General features: G+C 43.4%; 1 protein-coding gene across 3 annotated transcripts in view; it reads right to left on the bottom strand.

Moving 5' to 3' along the window:
- Nucleotides 1-13,588: 13,588 nt before the first annotated feature.
- The window catches only part of tsc22d1 (TSC22 domain family, member 1), a 162,192-nt gene continuing 159,478 nt past the window's right edge, over nt 13,589-16,302 (bottom strand). For all 3 annotated transcript variants that reach the window (XM_052013749.1, XM_052013751.1, XM_052013752.1), the window contains exon 3: nt 13,589-15,269. In XM_052013749.1, coding sequence (XP_051869709.1) covers nt 15,021-15,269 — 249 coding nt within the window. In that variant the 3' untranslated portion in view covers nt 13,589-15,020. The remainder of the gene's footprint in view (nt 15,270-16,302) is intronic.

Genomic DNA, 16,302 nt, shown 5'->3' on the forward strand with positions numbered 1-16,302 from the left:
AGGTGTGGTTTAAAGGTCGGCACAACACAGTGGGCCGAAGGGCCTGTATTGTGCTGTATTGTTCTATGGTTCCTTGAAACAGGCAGCGGATGGACAGGAGCAGGGATGAGGTAAAGATCCACTTGTTACTGTGAGTGTGAAAGAAAGGAAGGAACGGAGTCATGGAGGGACACAACATGGAAACAGGCCTTTCAGTCCACAGAGTCCATCCATTAACCATCCATTTACACTGATCCTAACCTAATCATTCTCCCCACATTCCCATCAACCCCGCCCCAGCTTCTACCACTCACCTGTACACCAGGGAAAATTTACAGCTGCCAATTAACCCACCAACCCCCAGAATTTTGGGATGTGGGAGGAAACCGGAGCACCCAGGGGAACCCACACAGTCACAGAGAGAACGTACAAACTCCACACAGACAGCGCCGGAGGTCAGGATTGAACCCATGTCTCTGGGGCTGTCAGGCAGCGGCTCTACTAGCTGCGCCACTGTGACCCACAATAACCCAGCACCAAATCCTGGAACATTCTTACTGTACAACACTCCAGCCAATGTTGAAATAAAAGAGCTGGAATAGATCTGTGTGTGGTATGAGGCCTTAGTCCAGTCACAGTATCAAGGCCATGTTGTTACTGTAACCTGAGGTTAGTTGCAAGGTTCCACATCAACTGAAAGTGCAAGTTTGATATTTGCCGTCACTCAGAAACAAAAACAACAGTCATACAGTGAAAGCTGATACTGTAAATGTTGCTGCAGTATTTACTGTAAATATTTTAAACTACAGTAATGTGTGGAAGAAGAAAGTTACTAAGTATAACAATAGCAGTAAAAGCAGCCACTGGGATGTAGTAAATGGCTTTAAGAGAATGTGGGGAAGGGTTTTAACCAGTCAATTGCGCTCAAGAACCCAACTAAAAGTAAATATAATACTTTCACAACAGGTTCTGCCAGTGTACTGAATGATTATAGAACCATAGAACAATACAGCACAATACAGGCCCTTCGGCCCACCATGTTGTGCCGACCTTCAAACCACTCCTAAGACTGTCTAACCCCTTCCTCCCACATATCCCTCTATCTTAAATTCCTCCATATGCTTATCTAACAATCTCTTGAACTTGACCAACTATCAGCCTCCACCACCACCCCAGGCAGCGTCTTCCATGCACCAACCACCCTCTGGGTGAAAAACCTCCCTCTGACGTCTCCCTTGAACTTCCCACCCATTACCTTAAAGCCATGCCCTCTTGTATTGAGCATTGGTGCCCTGGGAAAGAGGCGCTGGCTGTCCACTCTATCTATTCCTCTTAATATCTTGAATACGTCTGTCATGTCTCCCTTCATCCTCCTTCTCTCCAATGAGTAAAGCCCTAGCTCCTTTAGTCTCTCCTCATAATCCATACACTCTAATCCAGGCAGCATCCTGGTAAATCTCCTCTGCACCCTCTCCAACGCCTCCACATCCTTCCTATAATGAGGCGACCAGAACTGGACACAGTACTCTAAGTGTGGTCTAACCAGAGTTTTGTAAAGCTGCATCATTACTTCGCGGCTCTTAAACTCGATCCCAGACTTATAAAAGCTAACACCCCATAAGCTTTCTTAACTACCCTATCCATCTGTGTGGCAACCTTTGGTGATCTGTGGATATCAACCCCCAGATCCCTCTGCTCCTCTACACTGCCCAGAATCCTGCCTTGTATTTCGCCTTGGAGTTTGTCCTTCCAAAGTGTACCGCTTCACACTTCTCCGGATTGAACTCCATCTGCCACTTGTCAGCCCAGCTCTGCATCCTATCAATATCCTTCTGTAAGCTTTGACAGCCCTCCACACTATCCACAACACTGCCGATCTTTGTGTCATTTGCAAACTTGCTAACCCACCCTTCCACTTCCTCATCTAAGTCATTAATAAATATCACAAAAAGTAGAGGTCCCAGAACCAATCCTTGTGGGACACCACTAGTCACAGCCCTCCAATCCGAATGCACTCCCTCCACCACAACCCTCTGCTTTCTACAGGCAAGCCAATTCTGAATCCACACGGCTAAGCCTCCCTGGATCCCTTGGCCTCTGACCTTCCAAAGAAGCCTACCATGCAGAACCTTGTCAAACGCCTTACTAAAATCCATGTAGACCACATCTACTGCATTATCCTCATCAATCTTCCTGGTCGCCTCCTCAAAGAACCCTATCAGGCTTATGAGGCATGATCTTCCCTTCACAAATCCATGCTGGCTGTCCCTAATCAGTCTATGATTCTCTAAATGATCATAGATCCTATCTCTTAGAATCCTTTCCAACAGCTTACCCACCACAGCTGTAAGGCTCACTGGTCTGTAATTCCCTGGACTATCCCTACTACCTTTATTGAATAAGGGGACAACATTCGCCACCCTCCAATCCTCCAGTACTATCCCCATGGACAACAAGGACTGAAAGATCCTAGCCAACGGTTCAGCAATCTCCTCCCTAGCCTCACGAAGCAGCCTGGGAATATTCCATCAGGCCCCGGGGACTTATCTGTTCTAATATTTTCTAACAGCTTCAACACATCCTCTCTCTTGATATTTGCATACTCTAGAACATTACCCTTACCAACACTGTCCTCAGCGTCATCAAGACGCCTCTCCTTGGTGAATACTGAAGAGAAGTATTCATTGAGAACCTCACCCACTTCCACAGCTTCCAGGCACAGCTTCCCACCTTTGTCTTTAATCGGACCTACCTTCACTCTAGCCATCCTTCTGCATTCACGTGTGAGTAAAAAGCCTTGGGATTCTCCTTAACCCTACTCGCCGGAGCCTTTTCATGTCCCCTTCTCGCTCTTCTCAGCCCCTTCTTAAGTTCCCTCCTTGCTACTCTAAATTCCTCACGAGCCCTGTCTGATCCTTGCTGCTTACACCTTATGTATGCTGCCTTCTTCTTCCTAACTAGATGTTCCACCTCTCTTGTCACCCATGGTTCCTTCACCCTGCCATGCCTTCTCTGCCTCACTGGGACAAATTTATCCCTAACACCCTGCAAGAGATCCCTGAACATCGACCACATCTCCACAGTACATTTCCCTTCAAAAATGTCATCCCAATTCACACTCTCAAGTTCTCGCCTTATAGCCTCATAATTCATCTTTCCCCAATTAAATATCTTCCCATCCTCTTTGCTCCTATCCCTATCCATGACAATTTTGAAGGTTATGGAGCAGTGGTCGCCGTCCCCCAAATGCTCACCCACTGATAGATCTGTCACCTGACCCGGCTCATTACCTACAACTAGATCTAATATGGCATCCCCTCTAGTCGGCCTGTCAACATACTGTGACAGGAATCTGTCCTGGACACACTTAACAAACTCTGCCCCATCTAAACCTTGGGCACTAAGCAGATGCCAATCAATATTTGGGAAGTTGAAGTCTCCCACTATAATAACCCTGTTATTTTTGCATCTTTCCAAAATCTGCCTCCCAATCTGCTCCTCAGTATCCCTACTGCTACCGGGGGGGGGGGGGGGGGGGGGGCCTATAGTATACTCCCAGTAGAGTAACTGCTCCTTTCTTGTTCCTAACTTCCACCCATATTGACTCTAGAGAGGATCCTTCTACATTATCCACCCTTTCTGCAGCTGTAATAGTGTCCCTGACCAGTATCACCACCCCTCCTCCTCTTCTCCCCCCTCCCTATCCCTTTTAAAACACTGAAAACCAGGAATATTCAATATCCATTCCTACCCTGGTGTCAGCCTTGTCTCTGTAATAGCCACAATATCGTAGTCCCATGTACTTATCCAAGCCCTCAGTTCATCTCCCTTATTCCTGATGCTTCTTGCATTTAAGTAAATGCACTTTAGCCCACCCGCCTTACTACTTTTATATCCTGTACTCTGCTTCTCCTTCCTCAAAGCCTCTACCTGTTAGATCTGACCTTTCCCCATCCCATTTATTGATAAAAAAAATTGTTTAAATTGGTAAATTGGTTTACTATTATTGTCACATGTACAGAGGTACAGAGAAAAATTTTGTTTTGCATGCCATCCATGCAGATCAATTCATTACAACACTGCACTGAGGTAGTACAAGAGAAAGCAATAAAAGAATACAGAATGTACAGTTACAGACAAAGTGCAGAGCAGGCAGACAAAAGGTGTAAGGTCATGACGAGGTAGATTGTGAGGTCAAGAGTCCATTTCATTGTACTAGGGGACCGTTCAATAGTCTTATAATGGCGGGATAGAAGCTGTCCTTGAGCCTGGTGGTACGTGGTGCTTTCAGGCTTTTGTGTCTTTCGCTCGATGGGAGAGGGGGGAAGAGAGAATGTCTGGGGTGGGTGGGGTCTTTGATTATTTTGGCTGCTTTACAGAGGCAATGAGAAGTGTAAACAAAGTCCATGGAGGGGAGGCTGGTTTCCATGATGCACTGAGCCGTGTCCACAACTCTCTGCAGTTTCTTGTGGTCTCAGGCAGAGCAGTTGCCATACCAAGCCATGATGCAATCCGGATAGGATGCTTTCTGTGGTGCATTGATAAAACTTGGTGAGGGTCAAAGGGAACAGCCAAATTTCTTTACAATCAGATCCTAACACCACCTTAAAGGAGTTTTCAGGAACATCTGAGGCATGTTAGTTTACCAACACTTGGAAAGTGATAACAACCAAAGAACTTGGGGAGGTCCCATTTGGGAAAAACTCAATGTATTTTCAAAAGAAATGATACAACACATCTTAATATTAGTAGCTTTGGTTCAATGACAAGCACAATTCTACAGTGGATGAGGAATAATATTAAGGATTACCTATCTGAATATAACCTGGAAAACAACAGCTATCATTACTTTTGAAGACAGTAGAATAGTGTCTGAACAAACATTTGCTCAATGTGGTAAAGTACTGCAGTGCATCAGGATTTTACACACAGGAAATGCAAGGAGCAAACTATTCAGCCCTTCATACTTTCCCCATATTCAGGACAATCATGGCTGATTGTTGATCTCAGTGCCACTTTCCCTTGGCATATCAAAACCTATTGATCCCTGTCTTCAATATAGTGACCGGATCTCCACAGCCCTCTTGGGTAGAGAATTCCAAAGGTTTACCACCCTCTGGCTGAAGAGGTCTCTTCTCATTTCAGTTCTGAATGGCTGACCCCTTAATCTGAGATTGTAAATCCTGGTTCTAGACACCTCAGCCAAGGCTTTTCCACCACTATGTGATCCCACATTTTTCCAGATTGTATTCCATCTGTTATGTCCTCTCCCAATCACTGATCATGTGAACCACTTACCATTGAAGTCTCTCTGGTTCCTTCGTAATCAATTCCATCAATTTCCCCAGTACTGATGTCACTCTCTCCCTCCCCTTAAACAGTGGGGTTACATTTGCTACCTTCCAGTCTGTGGGAACCACTCTAGACTGGATGGAAGCTCACAGAACGACGACCATTGCATCCACTATCTCCCTAGCCATCTCCTTCAAAACCATAGAATGTAAGTAGTTGGGGATTTATTGAATTCTTGTTTTTCCTCTGAGCTCCTTGCTCACTCTTGACCTGTCCTCCACTATTTCCAGGTCTTCTTTATGTCTTCCTCCATTAAGTCACAAAATTTCAAATAGTGATCCATATTTAGGGTTACCAATAGGCAATGTGCACTGAGCATCCTGGGTAGTGAACAGGAGTGGAAAGTAGCGGGCACTAATTCGGGCTTTATTGTTGGCTGGGATGGTGTAGAGTAAAATGTCAAAGTTGAATTTATTGCCATATGCACAGGTGCAATGAAAAACTTACTTGCAGCAGCATCACAGGCACACAGCATCATATAAGCAGCATTTACAAGAAAAAACATAAATTATACACAAATTTTTCAAGAAAACACAATTGGAACAATGAAAATCCGGTGTATTGCAAAGTGATCAAAGTGGTCATAGTGCTGCTGTACTGAAGTAGTGAATAGGGTTATGCTGATTAGTTCAAGAACCGAGTGGTTGAAGGGAAGTAGCTGTTCTTGAACCTGGTGGTGTGAGACGTCAGGTACTTCCTGCCCAATGGTAGCTGCAAGAAGATGACATGGCCTGGATGGTGGGGATCTTTGATAGATGTTGCCTTCTTGAGGCAGCGTCTCCTATGGATACTACCAATGGTGGTTCCAGGGTTTCAAAAAGGCAATGTTTCTGAGCTAGTGAAATTGCAGATGAACAGGAAAGGATGGGCTGGGGAATTGGGCAGAGATACTCAGTCTACACTGTAGATTAGCCAGGGATGTGGCTGAGAGTGAGAAAGTTGCAATAAGAGATTCCATTGTGACCACAGCCGAAGTGAATGATATTTTGTTACATTTGTTATGTGCAAAACTACCGATAACATTGCAAAATCCCAGAATTTCAGGACAGGGCCTTGAATGCTGTGTTCAGTATTCTCACCCACACATATAGGAAAGCTCTGAGTCATGGGAATGGAATAAAGGCCACGAGGCTGATCCTTGATTCCAGGGGCCCGAGGTGAGAAAGGGTTTAGCTCAAAATAAAAAGCAGCTGCGTGACAGAGGGCTCTCTGATCTCTGGATTGGTCCCAGGGACACATACTGAGACAGACACCAAGTGCTGCTGGAAGATCTTCAACTCGGTGAAGGACACTCTTTGGTCTGCCTGAAACTTGTTGGTCTTCCAGTACAATAGGATGTCCATAATGGAATTCTGCTGACTGACACATTCCGGGTTGCAGGAGTACACACTGAGGGATGCACTGAAGTTTGGTGCAGCCAGTGCAATGGGTTTGTGGGGAAGAACTGCAGCCTAAGCTCCTTCTGCCACTGGACACTGAGGGACAAAGCCCTGGGTGAAAGTCTCTCGAACTCTGGAAGTTTGGTATCACCCAAAGGGGGCAACAAGGGTTGCAATGTGCTCAGACTTCCAATGTATAGAACCAATAACACTGTTAATGTCTTGACTGAACCACACTATGAATGTAAAGAAATCTGTTTCTCTGTATGTTTTGTATATTTTTTATGAATGGTTTATATTGAAATATGAAAAATCTCAAAATAAAAAGCAGACCTGACAGAAATGTGAAGGAGGAAAGGTTCATACTGAGGATTACTCCCTACGTGCTATGGTTTAACTTGTACACAGTGAATGTTCACAAGTGGCAATCATTGAACAATCACTGTGCGCCTCAGAAGGCCGACAAAACTGTGTTCCTCCAATAGGTGCTTCAGTGAGGCAAGATGTTGTCTTGGTGGAAGAACATGTTAACTGTGCTGAATGATGGCCGAGACTGTGGGAGGTCAATCATCTCAGCCCCAGGACATGGCTGCAGGATGCCCAGGGTCCCAAGTCCAGCCATTCATCAGTGACTTTTCATGTATTGCAGGACAAGGACTGTGCTCTCAGTTCCATTTGCTGCTCGTCTGATACTGAAGCACTCTATACCTGCAGGAGCAAGACCTGGACAGTGTTCATCCTTGGACTGAAAAGTAACAACACTTACAAAGGGCTGCAAGGTCAATTGCCAACATACAGCTGTCCTCAACCTGATACTCACTTTATGTATAAATCACAATTTTTGGCTGGGAAGATTTGGGGGCAGTGGTGTGGTGGAGGCAGCAGCAGCGGAGGGGTCATCAGTACAAACCTTTATTTTAATCAAACAACTGGTTGATATTTATCTACCAAATACATTTTTGCAGGCATTTGGAGAAACATGGCCTTATTAGGGACAGTCAGCATAGCTTTGTGCAGGGCAGGTCATGTCTTACTAACTTGATTGAGTTATTTGAGGTGGTGATTGGTGAGGGTAGGACAATGGATGTTGTCTATATGGATTTTAGTAAGGCATTTGACAAGGTCCCTCATGGGAGGCTCATCCAAAAGGTTAAGGTGCTTGGGATCCATAGTGACTTGGTAGTTTGGATTCAGAATTGGCTTGCCCATAGAAGACAGAGGGTAGTTGTAGTGTTATTCTAGTTGGAGGTCTGTGACCAGTGGTGTTCCACAGGGATCAGTACTGGGGCCAAATAAATAAATATAAAAGACTTGGATGAAAATGTAGATTAGTAAGTTTGCAGATGACACAAAGATTGGTGGAGTTGTGGACAGTGAAGAAAGTTGCCAAGGGATACTGCAGGATATGGATGGACAAAAAGCATATGGAGTTTAACCCAAGCAAGTGTGAAGCGTTGCACTTTGGGAGGTCTAATGTAAGGGGACAGTATATAGTTAATGGCATGACCCTGAACAGCACTGATGTTCAGAGGGATCTCGTGGTCCTAGTCCATACTGGGTGAAAGTGGCCACGCAAGTAGATAGGGTGGTAAAGAAGGCGTTTGACATGCTTGTTGTCATTGGTCAGGGCATTGAGTACAAGAATCAGGAAGTTGTGTTTCAGCTACTTAAAACTTTTAGTTAGACCTCACTTGGAGTACTGTGTGCAATTCTGGTCACCCCACTACAGGAAGGATGTGGAGGCTATGGAGAGGGTGCAGAAGAGGTTTACCAAGATGCTGCCTGGATTAGAGGGGATGAGGTACAAGGACAAGTTGGACAAATTTAGGGTGTTTTCTCTGGAGTGTCAGAGGCTGAAGGGAGACCTGATAGAAGTTGATAAGATTATGAGAGACACAGATAGTCAAAATCATTTTCCCTGTGTAAAAATGTCAAGTACTAGAGGACATGCATTTAAGATGAGAGGGGGAAAGTTTAAAGGAGATGTGTGGGGCAAGTTTTTTTTTACTCAGAGCAGTGGGTGCCTGGAATGCGCTGCCGGGAGGAGTGGTGGAAGCAGATACAATAGTGGTGTTTAAGAGACTGTAGAGACAGGGATATACAGGGAATGGAGGGATATGAATCATGTACTGACAGAAGAGAATTAATTTAATTTGGCAATGTGTTGGGTGCAGACATTGTGGGTTGAAGGGCCTGTTCCTGTGCTGCACTGTCCCATGTTCTGTATACACTGTAGCAAGTCAATAAGGCTTCTTCATCAGCACTTCTGCACTAATGACCTCCACTATCCAAAGACAACTGCAAGCAAATAGGAACCTGCAGATTCCCCTCCACAACTTGGAAATAGATTAAGGTATCTTCATGGAGACTGCAACTGTTCAAGGCAGCAGGTCACTACTTCAAGGCAATTAAGGTGGGTGATAAATGCCTATTAATTATTGGAACACATTCTAGATTATCCTGCTCTCTCATCTCTTAACACCCCCCTCTTCCCCTCCCCCCCCACCCCACACACTTGCCTTTAGTATTTCTGTTGCTCTCTAGGTCAACAATTCACTGGCACCAAAGTTTAACCAAAGCTAAACATGTTTTAAGATCTCACTGAATTGACATTTACAACTGACCTGCAACTCTGAGTAACTTTCTTAACCTACACAAAGGAGAACATCACGGCAATAGTCAGAGATGAAATTACTCAGGGATTGTCCAGTGGGGCTTGAAAGGTGGAGCTGAGATATAAGGGGATGGTCACCTTGTTGGGATTGTAGTATATGCCCCCCTGGTAGTAAATAGGAATTAGAAGAAGAAAGCTACAAGACATTGCAGAAAATTGCAAGAATAATAGGGCTGTCATAGTAGAGGATTTTAACTTTCCTAATATTGACTGGGTCTGCCATAGTGCTAAGGGCTTTGATGGGGTGGAATTTAGTAAGTGTTCAGGAAAGTTTCCTCAGGCAATATATAGAAGACCCTGCTAGGGAGAGGGCAAAGCTTGACCTACTCTTGGACGAAGTGACTGAGGTATCAGTTGGGGTGCACTTTGGGACCAGTGACCACAGTTGTATTAGTTTTAAATTAGTTATGGAAAGGGACAGATCTGGTCAACCAAGTTCTAAATTGGAGAAAGGCAAATTTTAATGGCATTAGACAAGAAGTTGCAAAAATTGATTGCAGTAGGTTGTTTGCAGACAAAGGGTCATCTAGCAAGTGGGAGGCTCTTAGAAATGAGATATTGAGAGTTCAGGGTCTGCATGTTCCTGTTAAAGGAAAAAGCTGGCAAGAGTAGGGAACCCTGGATGACAAGGGATAGCGAGACTCTGGTCAGGAAAAAGGAGACAGCATGGGTCAGGTGCAGGCAGGTGTATATCTGCCTGCCTGTACCTGAGCAGGTGAATCCCTGGAGCAGTATAGACGAAGCAGGTGTACAAGTAAGGAAATCAGAAGGGCAAAATGGGGCATGAGATAGTTTTGGCAGAGAAGATTAAGGAGAATCCAAAGAAATCTTGTGTATATTAAGGGAAAAAGATTCACCAAGGAAAGACTAGGGCCCCTCAAAGACCAAAGTGGACATCTTTGTGTGGAGCCGCAGGAGATGGGTGAGGCCCTCAATGAATATTTCTCCTGTTTTTACCATGGATAAGGACGTGAAGACTTTGGAACTTGAGATAGTTAATGGAGACGTCTTGGGGATAGTCCACAGAACAGCAGGGGAGAGACTGGATGTCTTAAAACAAGAAGGTAAATAAATCTCCAGGGCTTGATCAGGTATATCCAAGAACACTGTGGGAAGCTAGAAAAGAAATTGCAGGAGCTCTGGCTGATAAATGCATTATTGTTAGCCATGGTAAAGTGCTGGCAGACTGGAGGGTGGCTAATGTTGTGTCTTTAAGAAGGGCTGCAAAGAAAGAATGGGGGACTATAGACCAGTAAGCTTAACGTCTGTGGTAGGTAAGTTACTAGGGGGGATACTGAGGAATAAGATATGAGCATTTGGAAAGAAAGGGGTTAATCGATTGGGGATGGTCAGCATGCCTTTGTATGTGGGAGATCACGAATTTGTTGTTTTAAAGAAGTAACCAAGGAGGTCAATGAGGGCAGGGCATTAGACAGTCTATATGGACTTCAGTAAGGCCTTTTATAAGGTTCTGTGTGGTAGGTGGCAATGGAAAGTAAGATTGCATGGGATCCAGGGAGAGCTGGCTAATTGGATACACAATTGGCTTGATGGTAGGAAGCAGAGGATGATGGTGGAAGGTTGGTTTTCAGACTGGAGGCCTGTGACTAGTGGTGTTCCCCAGGGGTCAGTGCTAGGCCCATAATTTGTCATCTATATCAGTGATTTGGATGAGAATGTACAAGGCACAGTTAGTTTGCAGATGACACTAAAATAGGTGGTGTCGTTGACAGTGAAGATGGTCATCAAATTTACAGAGGGATCTTGATCAGCTGGGTAAGTGGGTTAAGGAATAGCAAATGGAAGTTTAATTTGGGTGAGTGCAAGGTTTTGCATTTTGGGAAGACAAATGAGGGTAGGACCCTGGGGAGTGATGTAGAACAGAGGGACCTTGGAGTTTAAGTACATGGTTCCCTGAAAGTGGTATCACAGGTAGACAGGGTGGTGGAAGCAGCTTTTGGCATGCAGGCCTTCATCAGTCAGGGCAGTGAATATAGAAGTTGGGATGTTACAGTTGTACAAGATGTTGGTGAGGCCACATTTGGAATATTGTGTTCAGTGATGGTCACCCTGCCATAGGAAAGATGCCATTAAGCTGGAAAGAGTGCAGAGGAGATTTACGAGGCTGTTGCCGGGACTTGAGGGACTGAGTTATGGAGAGAGGTTGAGTAGGTTGGGACTTCATTGCAATGTAGGAAAATGAGGGGTGATATTATAAAGGTGTATAAAATCAAGAGGGGCATAGACAGGGTCAATGGACAGCCTTTCTCCCCAGGGTTAGGGAATCAACTAGAGGGCATAGGTTTAGGGTGAGAGGGGAAAGATTTAATAGGAACCCGAAGGGCAACATTTTCACCCAGAGAGTGGTCAGTATATGGAATGAGCTGCCAGAGGAAGTGGTTGAGGCAGGTACATTAACAACATTTAAAAGGCACTTAGGCAGGTACTTGGATAGGAAAGTGGGCCAAATGTGGGTAAATGGGACTAGCTTAAATAAGAATCTTGGTCTGTGTGGACCAGTTGGGCCAAAAGGCCTGTTTCCATGCTGTATGACTCCATAAAACGTGAACAGCTGGTAGTATCTTTTGAGATTTTGCTATCGACACTGACTTAGAGTTCACGTATTTGTAGTCACTTACTGCACCAGGGGACAGAAGACTCCTGTAGAAAAGGTGTACCTGAAATCCTTCATCTTTACCAGGTTCTGCTTTAAACAATTGTTCTTGAACAGTTTTTCCCATCTCCATTTCATCCACCTGAAGAGATGCCCGTGTCTGATGGGTCACACCGCCAGGCTCCAAGAGCAAAAAACCTTGCAGATGTTGGAAATCCGAAATAAAATAGAAAATGCTGGAACTACTCAGCAGGTTGGGCAGCTTTTGTGAAGAAACAAAGTTAATGTTTCACCTTTCTAATGAAAAGTCATCAACCTGCTAAATACTTCCAGTATTTTGTTTTTGCTAGGTCCATGTAATGATGCCACCTTGATTTAACAGTGAATGCAGGACTGAGTACACTTTATCATTTGCACAGCTTTCTATTTAAACCAAGACATTATCAAAACTAATGTAGGAAGGGCTGCATATTAAGTTTCAGAAAATACTCCCCCCAAAAACTGACAATTTTTGTGGATATTATCAGCTCCAGCAGATGTTTTAGGATCTGATGATCTTTACCAAGTGTTATTACCATAGAAAGGTTGAATTTTTGGTCTTAAATTCATTCACATTGTGTTTGTAATTTTTCAGATTTGACAAGTCGCAAAGCCTAAGTTTGGAGCACAGCGTCTTGAAGAAATTAGTAGCCAACTTAGTCAGCAGACAAAGGGTCTTCTGTCTGAAATATTAACTGTTTCTTACAAAAGATGTGGCCTAACCTATTTCCAGCATTTTTTGTTTTTATTTTAGTAGTCAATTTGCGGTATGTTTTAAATATTTTTTTTAGTTATTACAATGATATGCTGCACAAGCACCTTAGAGGTTCAGTGGAGATGAGGCAAAGCATTTGTAGCAATAAAGATGTTTAACATGGCAATTTGTAAAACCCTTCATGGACAGAAACAGATTGTATTGTGAATAGCTGTGAGAATTCAAACACTGCAACTCCTTACAGCTACTGTCATCACATCCACAGGCATGTACTATTGAGGTAAGCTGTTCAAGTCAAATCTTGTTCAACCTACATCTTAAACAAAAGGTGATGGTTGGGAAGGGAAAGGTCAAGTTAAAGATGTAAAATCAGAATTTAGAGCAACTGCTTAAGTTATACTGATTTAACAAGATCAAACTCAATGCCAATCATCAAGTCCATCTCATTTTTGAATGGCCAGGTTGACAGAACCCCAGCTGTATAGATGAAGCTGAAAATCACAACCTTCATCAGCCATGTAGTAAGTAGCAGACTTGAGTGCACAGAAATTACTGTGACTCGTGAAAGGAAATACTCTAAGCCTGTACAATTTTGGCTTAAAATAGGTTTGCTTCTCTAACAAAAAAAGCATAAATCCTCAGTTGGGAGCTTTGCCATTTCGTTTATGGTACTGATCCTCATTCCCGAGCATTAGTGGCCATCATAGCTTGGATTCAGCTGCTAGAATGGTGATTAATGAAACAGAAATCTGTTCTGACTAATAAGATTTCTCTCAAACAATCCGATCCCATATAATGCTACAGTTTATAGTTAAAAGTAACACTGAATTCGAGTCGATTATTTACCAACATGAGTTTATTGAAAGTTGAGAAGTTGTGCAGCAGTCGAGTATAATTGAATGTGTTATAACTGTTTCAGAACATGCACCAGAACATAAGCAACACTGTTAATGTGAAACCCATAGCAGAAATCAGAGCTGCTAACAGAATTTTTCAGGTCTGGAGTGCTTAATTATGAAACACACTCTTGTGGGTGTTCTAAATATTGTACTACTGTTGAATACAATTTTCTCAGAAGGTATTCAACCACCAGCTAGAAGCAACAAATATACCCAGGCCAGATGAATCTATTGCTCCTGGAACCTACAGGAATCTAACCATTACAGTATAGGTTTTGACAGACCAAAGGACTACTGAACCAACAGCATCACAAAGAATCAATTCCACTGAAACCCAGAGACTCTCACCTCTCAGTGCTATTTCTGACTGAGAGACCACTTCTGTCAATGCATCTAAAGTGTAGCATTTGCCGCTGCTTTACCTTGATAGAAATGGGACCAGTGGACCACTTACTTTCTATTATTACCTGTCACGTACCATTAACTTACAAAAAAAATTCTCCCAGGCCTGCAGTATCTTCAAACAGCATAATTGTTCATGAATGCTATTTCTGTTCAACAGCATAAAAAATGTCCAAATGCAATTGGATCAGTGAAACAGCAAGATTTCAATCTGTACAACCTAATAGTTACAGCTCTATATTACACAATACTTACACTACATACACAATATACATTAGATGAACAACCTTTTGGATTGCCACAGATCTTTAGAGTCACATCTAAATTGAAAAATCTACCCCTCTCCACGTCCTGGAGAAGAAGTGTAAACAAAGCAAACTTGTCAATTTAAGGTCCAAGGTGACAGTTCTATAAGTTCAAGTTAAATACTGCTCAGCTTTGCCTTCATACTCCCGTTTTGTCTTCATAGCTCATTTATAATTCAAAGTGGCCTATAGCGCTGTAAAGGAGGGCACGGCCCCCTCGACTCCAGAGTATCTGATTGCCTCTGATCCACATCTTCCTCAACATTGTCAGGAAGCGGTTATATTAGTGCGCACACATACATGCGCATGCACACACGGATATAGGCGTGCTGAATGAAATAAAACTGCACGCATTCTCATAGCATGAGCAATGATTGGTAACCCGCACTCAGGGCTGCATGACAGCTTCTCCTCTTTTGTGCATACAACCACTCTCTTTGAGAACAAGGTTTCATTTCACACCCCCAAAGCAAACTCCTTTAGCCAAAGACAACTGTCTTAACACTGAAGAGAGTTTCTTTCTGACTTTATACAACTCTAGTTCCTGTAACCAATTAGGAATTGTCGGTGTGCGATGAAATATTACATGATGATTGATATGACAGATTTATTTCTCTTCTCTGCAAAGCCCGATGGCCCCAGTGGTTTGTACAGCCTGGACTTTAAGCTGATGATCCTCCGTTGGGTGGTGTGGGTTGAGTGGTTTGTCCTGATTGAGACACCGGCGGAGAACAGCCAGTTGTCTGGAGCTGTGCCTGAAACTGAGCTAACTGCTCAGGACTAGCCAGAGTCTTCAGCAGGTTGTTCTCCTGTTCCAACTGAGAGTTTCTCTCCACCAGTTCTTTGATCTGTTCCTTAAGGACCTCCACTTCCTCCCTCACTGCATACATCAAGTGACTCTTCACCAGATCCTTAAAAAAACAAGGATTTATATTAAAGATAATTACATTGTACACTACAAAACCACACATTTAAGCATTTATCTACTGAACCTTTAAAAAGAACCACAATTTATTAAGGCATTCAACTGACCTTTTCTGCTCATTTGATATTAGTTTAATATCTACCAAGAACAAATCAGCTCTGTAGTACATTAAAGCTGTTCCAAGTATCCCCAATCTTCCATTAAATTTGACGTTTTGATTTATTAATATAATGATTGTTAATTTTTGAAAAGAAGCAATATGATAATAGGAAAAACCCTCAATGTTGAGATTTCAAATGAGGTGTAAAATCAGGAAAGTGCATTCTTTGCAATATCCTGGCAAGCTCCCATGTTGTGAGAATATTCAAGACAGATCGATGGGTTTGTGAATGTTAAGGAAATCACGGGCTGTGAGGTTAGTGCAGGAAAGGGGAGCTGAGGTGAACCATCAGTTGGAGCAGGTGTGAGGGGGCAATGACATACTCCTGTTGCCCATGTGATTTCCAACCTTTTCCTCACAAGAACATAATATCAAATCCTTGCCCTTAAAATAACCTTTCCAATGAAGTAGCACCAACTGTAACATGTAACTATGACCATGGTAAACTCTCACTCCTCATCCTTCACAACCTACCCGCAGCCTTTAAAAATACTGACCAACACCTCTCCTCAGCAGATGTCTAAATAGGATTGGTCTCAACTGGTTGCAACCAGTAGTAGGTGAATAATTATCTGCCATGGCTAAGCTATCCCACAGTTACCTCTTCTATTTCATCTTCCTCCTCTTTCATACATCATCCCATATGTTTGCCAATAGTACCCTACTGCACCTAAGAACTTCTGACCCATCACCAGTTTGTGGATAAACTGGGTTTTCACCAATTAAATATCAGCAAGCAGCATCTCTGGCACAAAGTCCACACTATTGTGGTTGAATCAGTCCAAAATGGACCAAAAGAGTAAGCAGGACGTGGAGACAGATGAAAAGTACAGCTCTAAGTCGTTACTTTGTGTCTGAG

This window comes from Pristis pectinata, chromosome 4, assembly GCF_009764475.1.
Source record: "Pristis pectinata isolate sPriPec2 chromosome 4, sPriPec2.1.pri, whole genome shotgun sequence".
NCBI lineage: Eukaryota > Metazoa > Chordata > Chondrichthyes > Rhinopristiformes > Pristidae > Pristis > Pristis pectinata.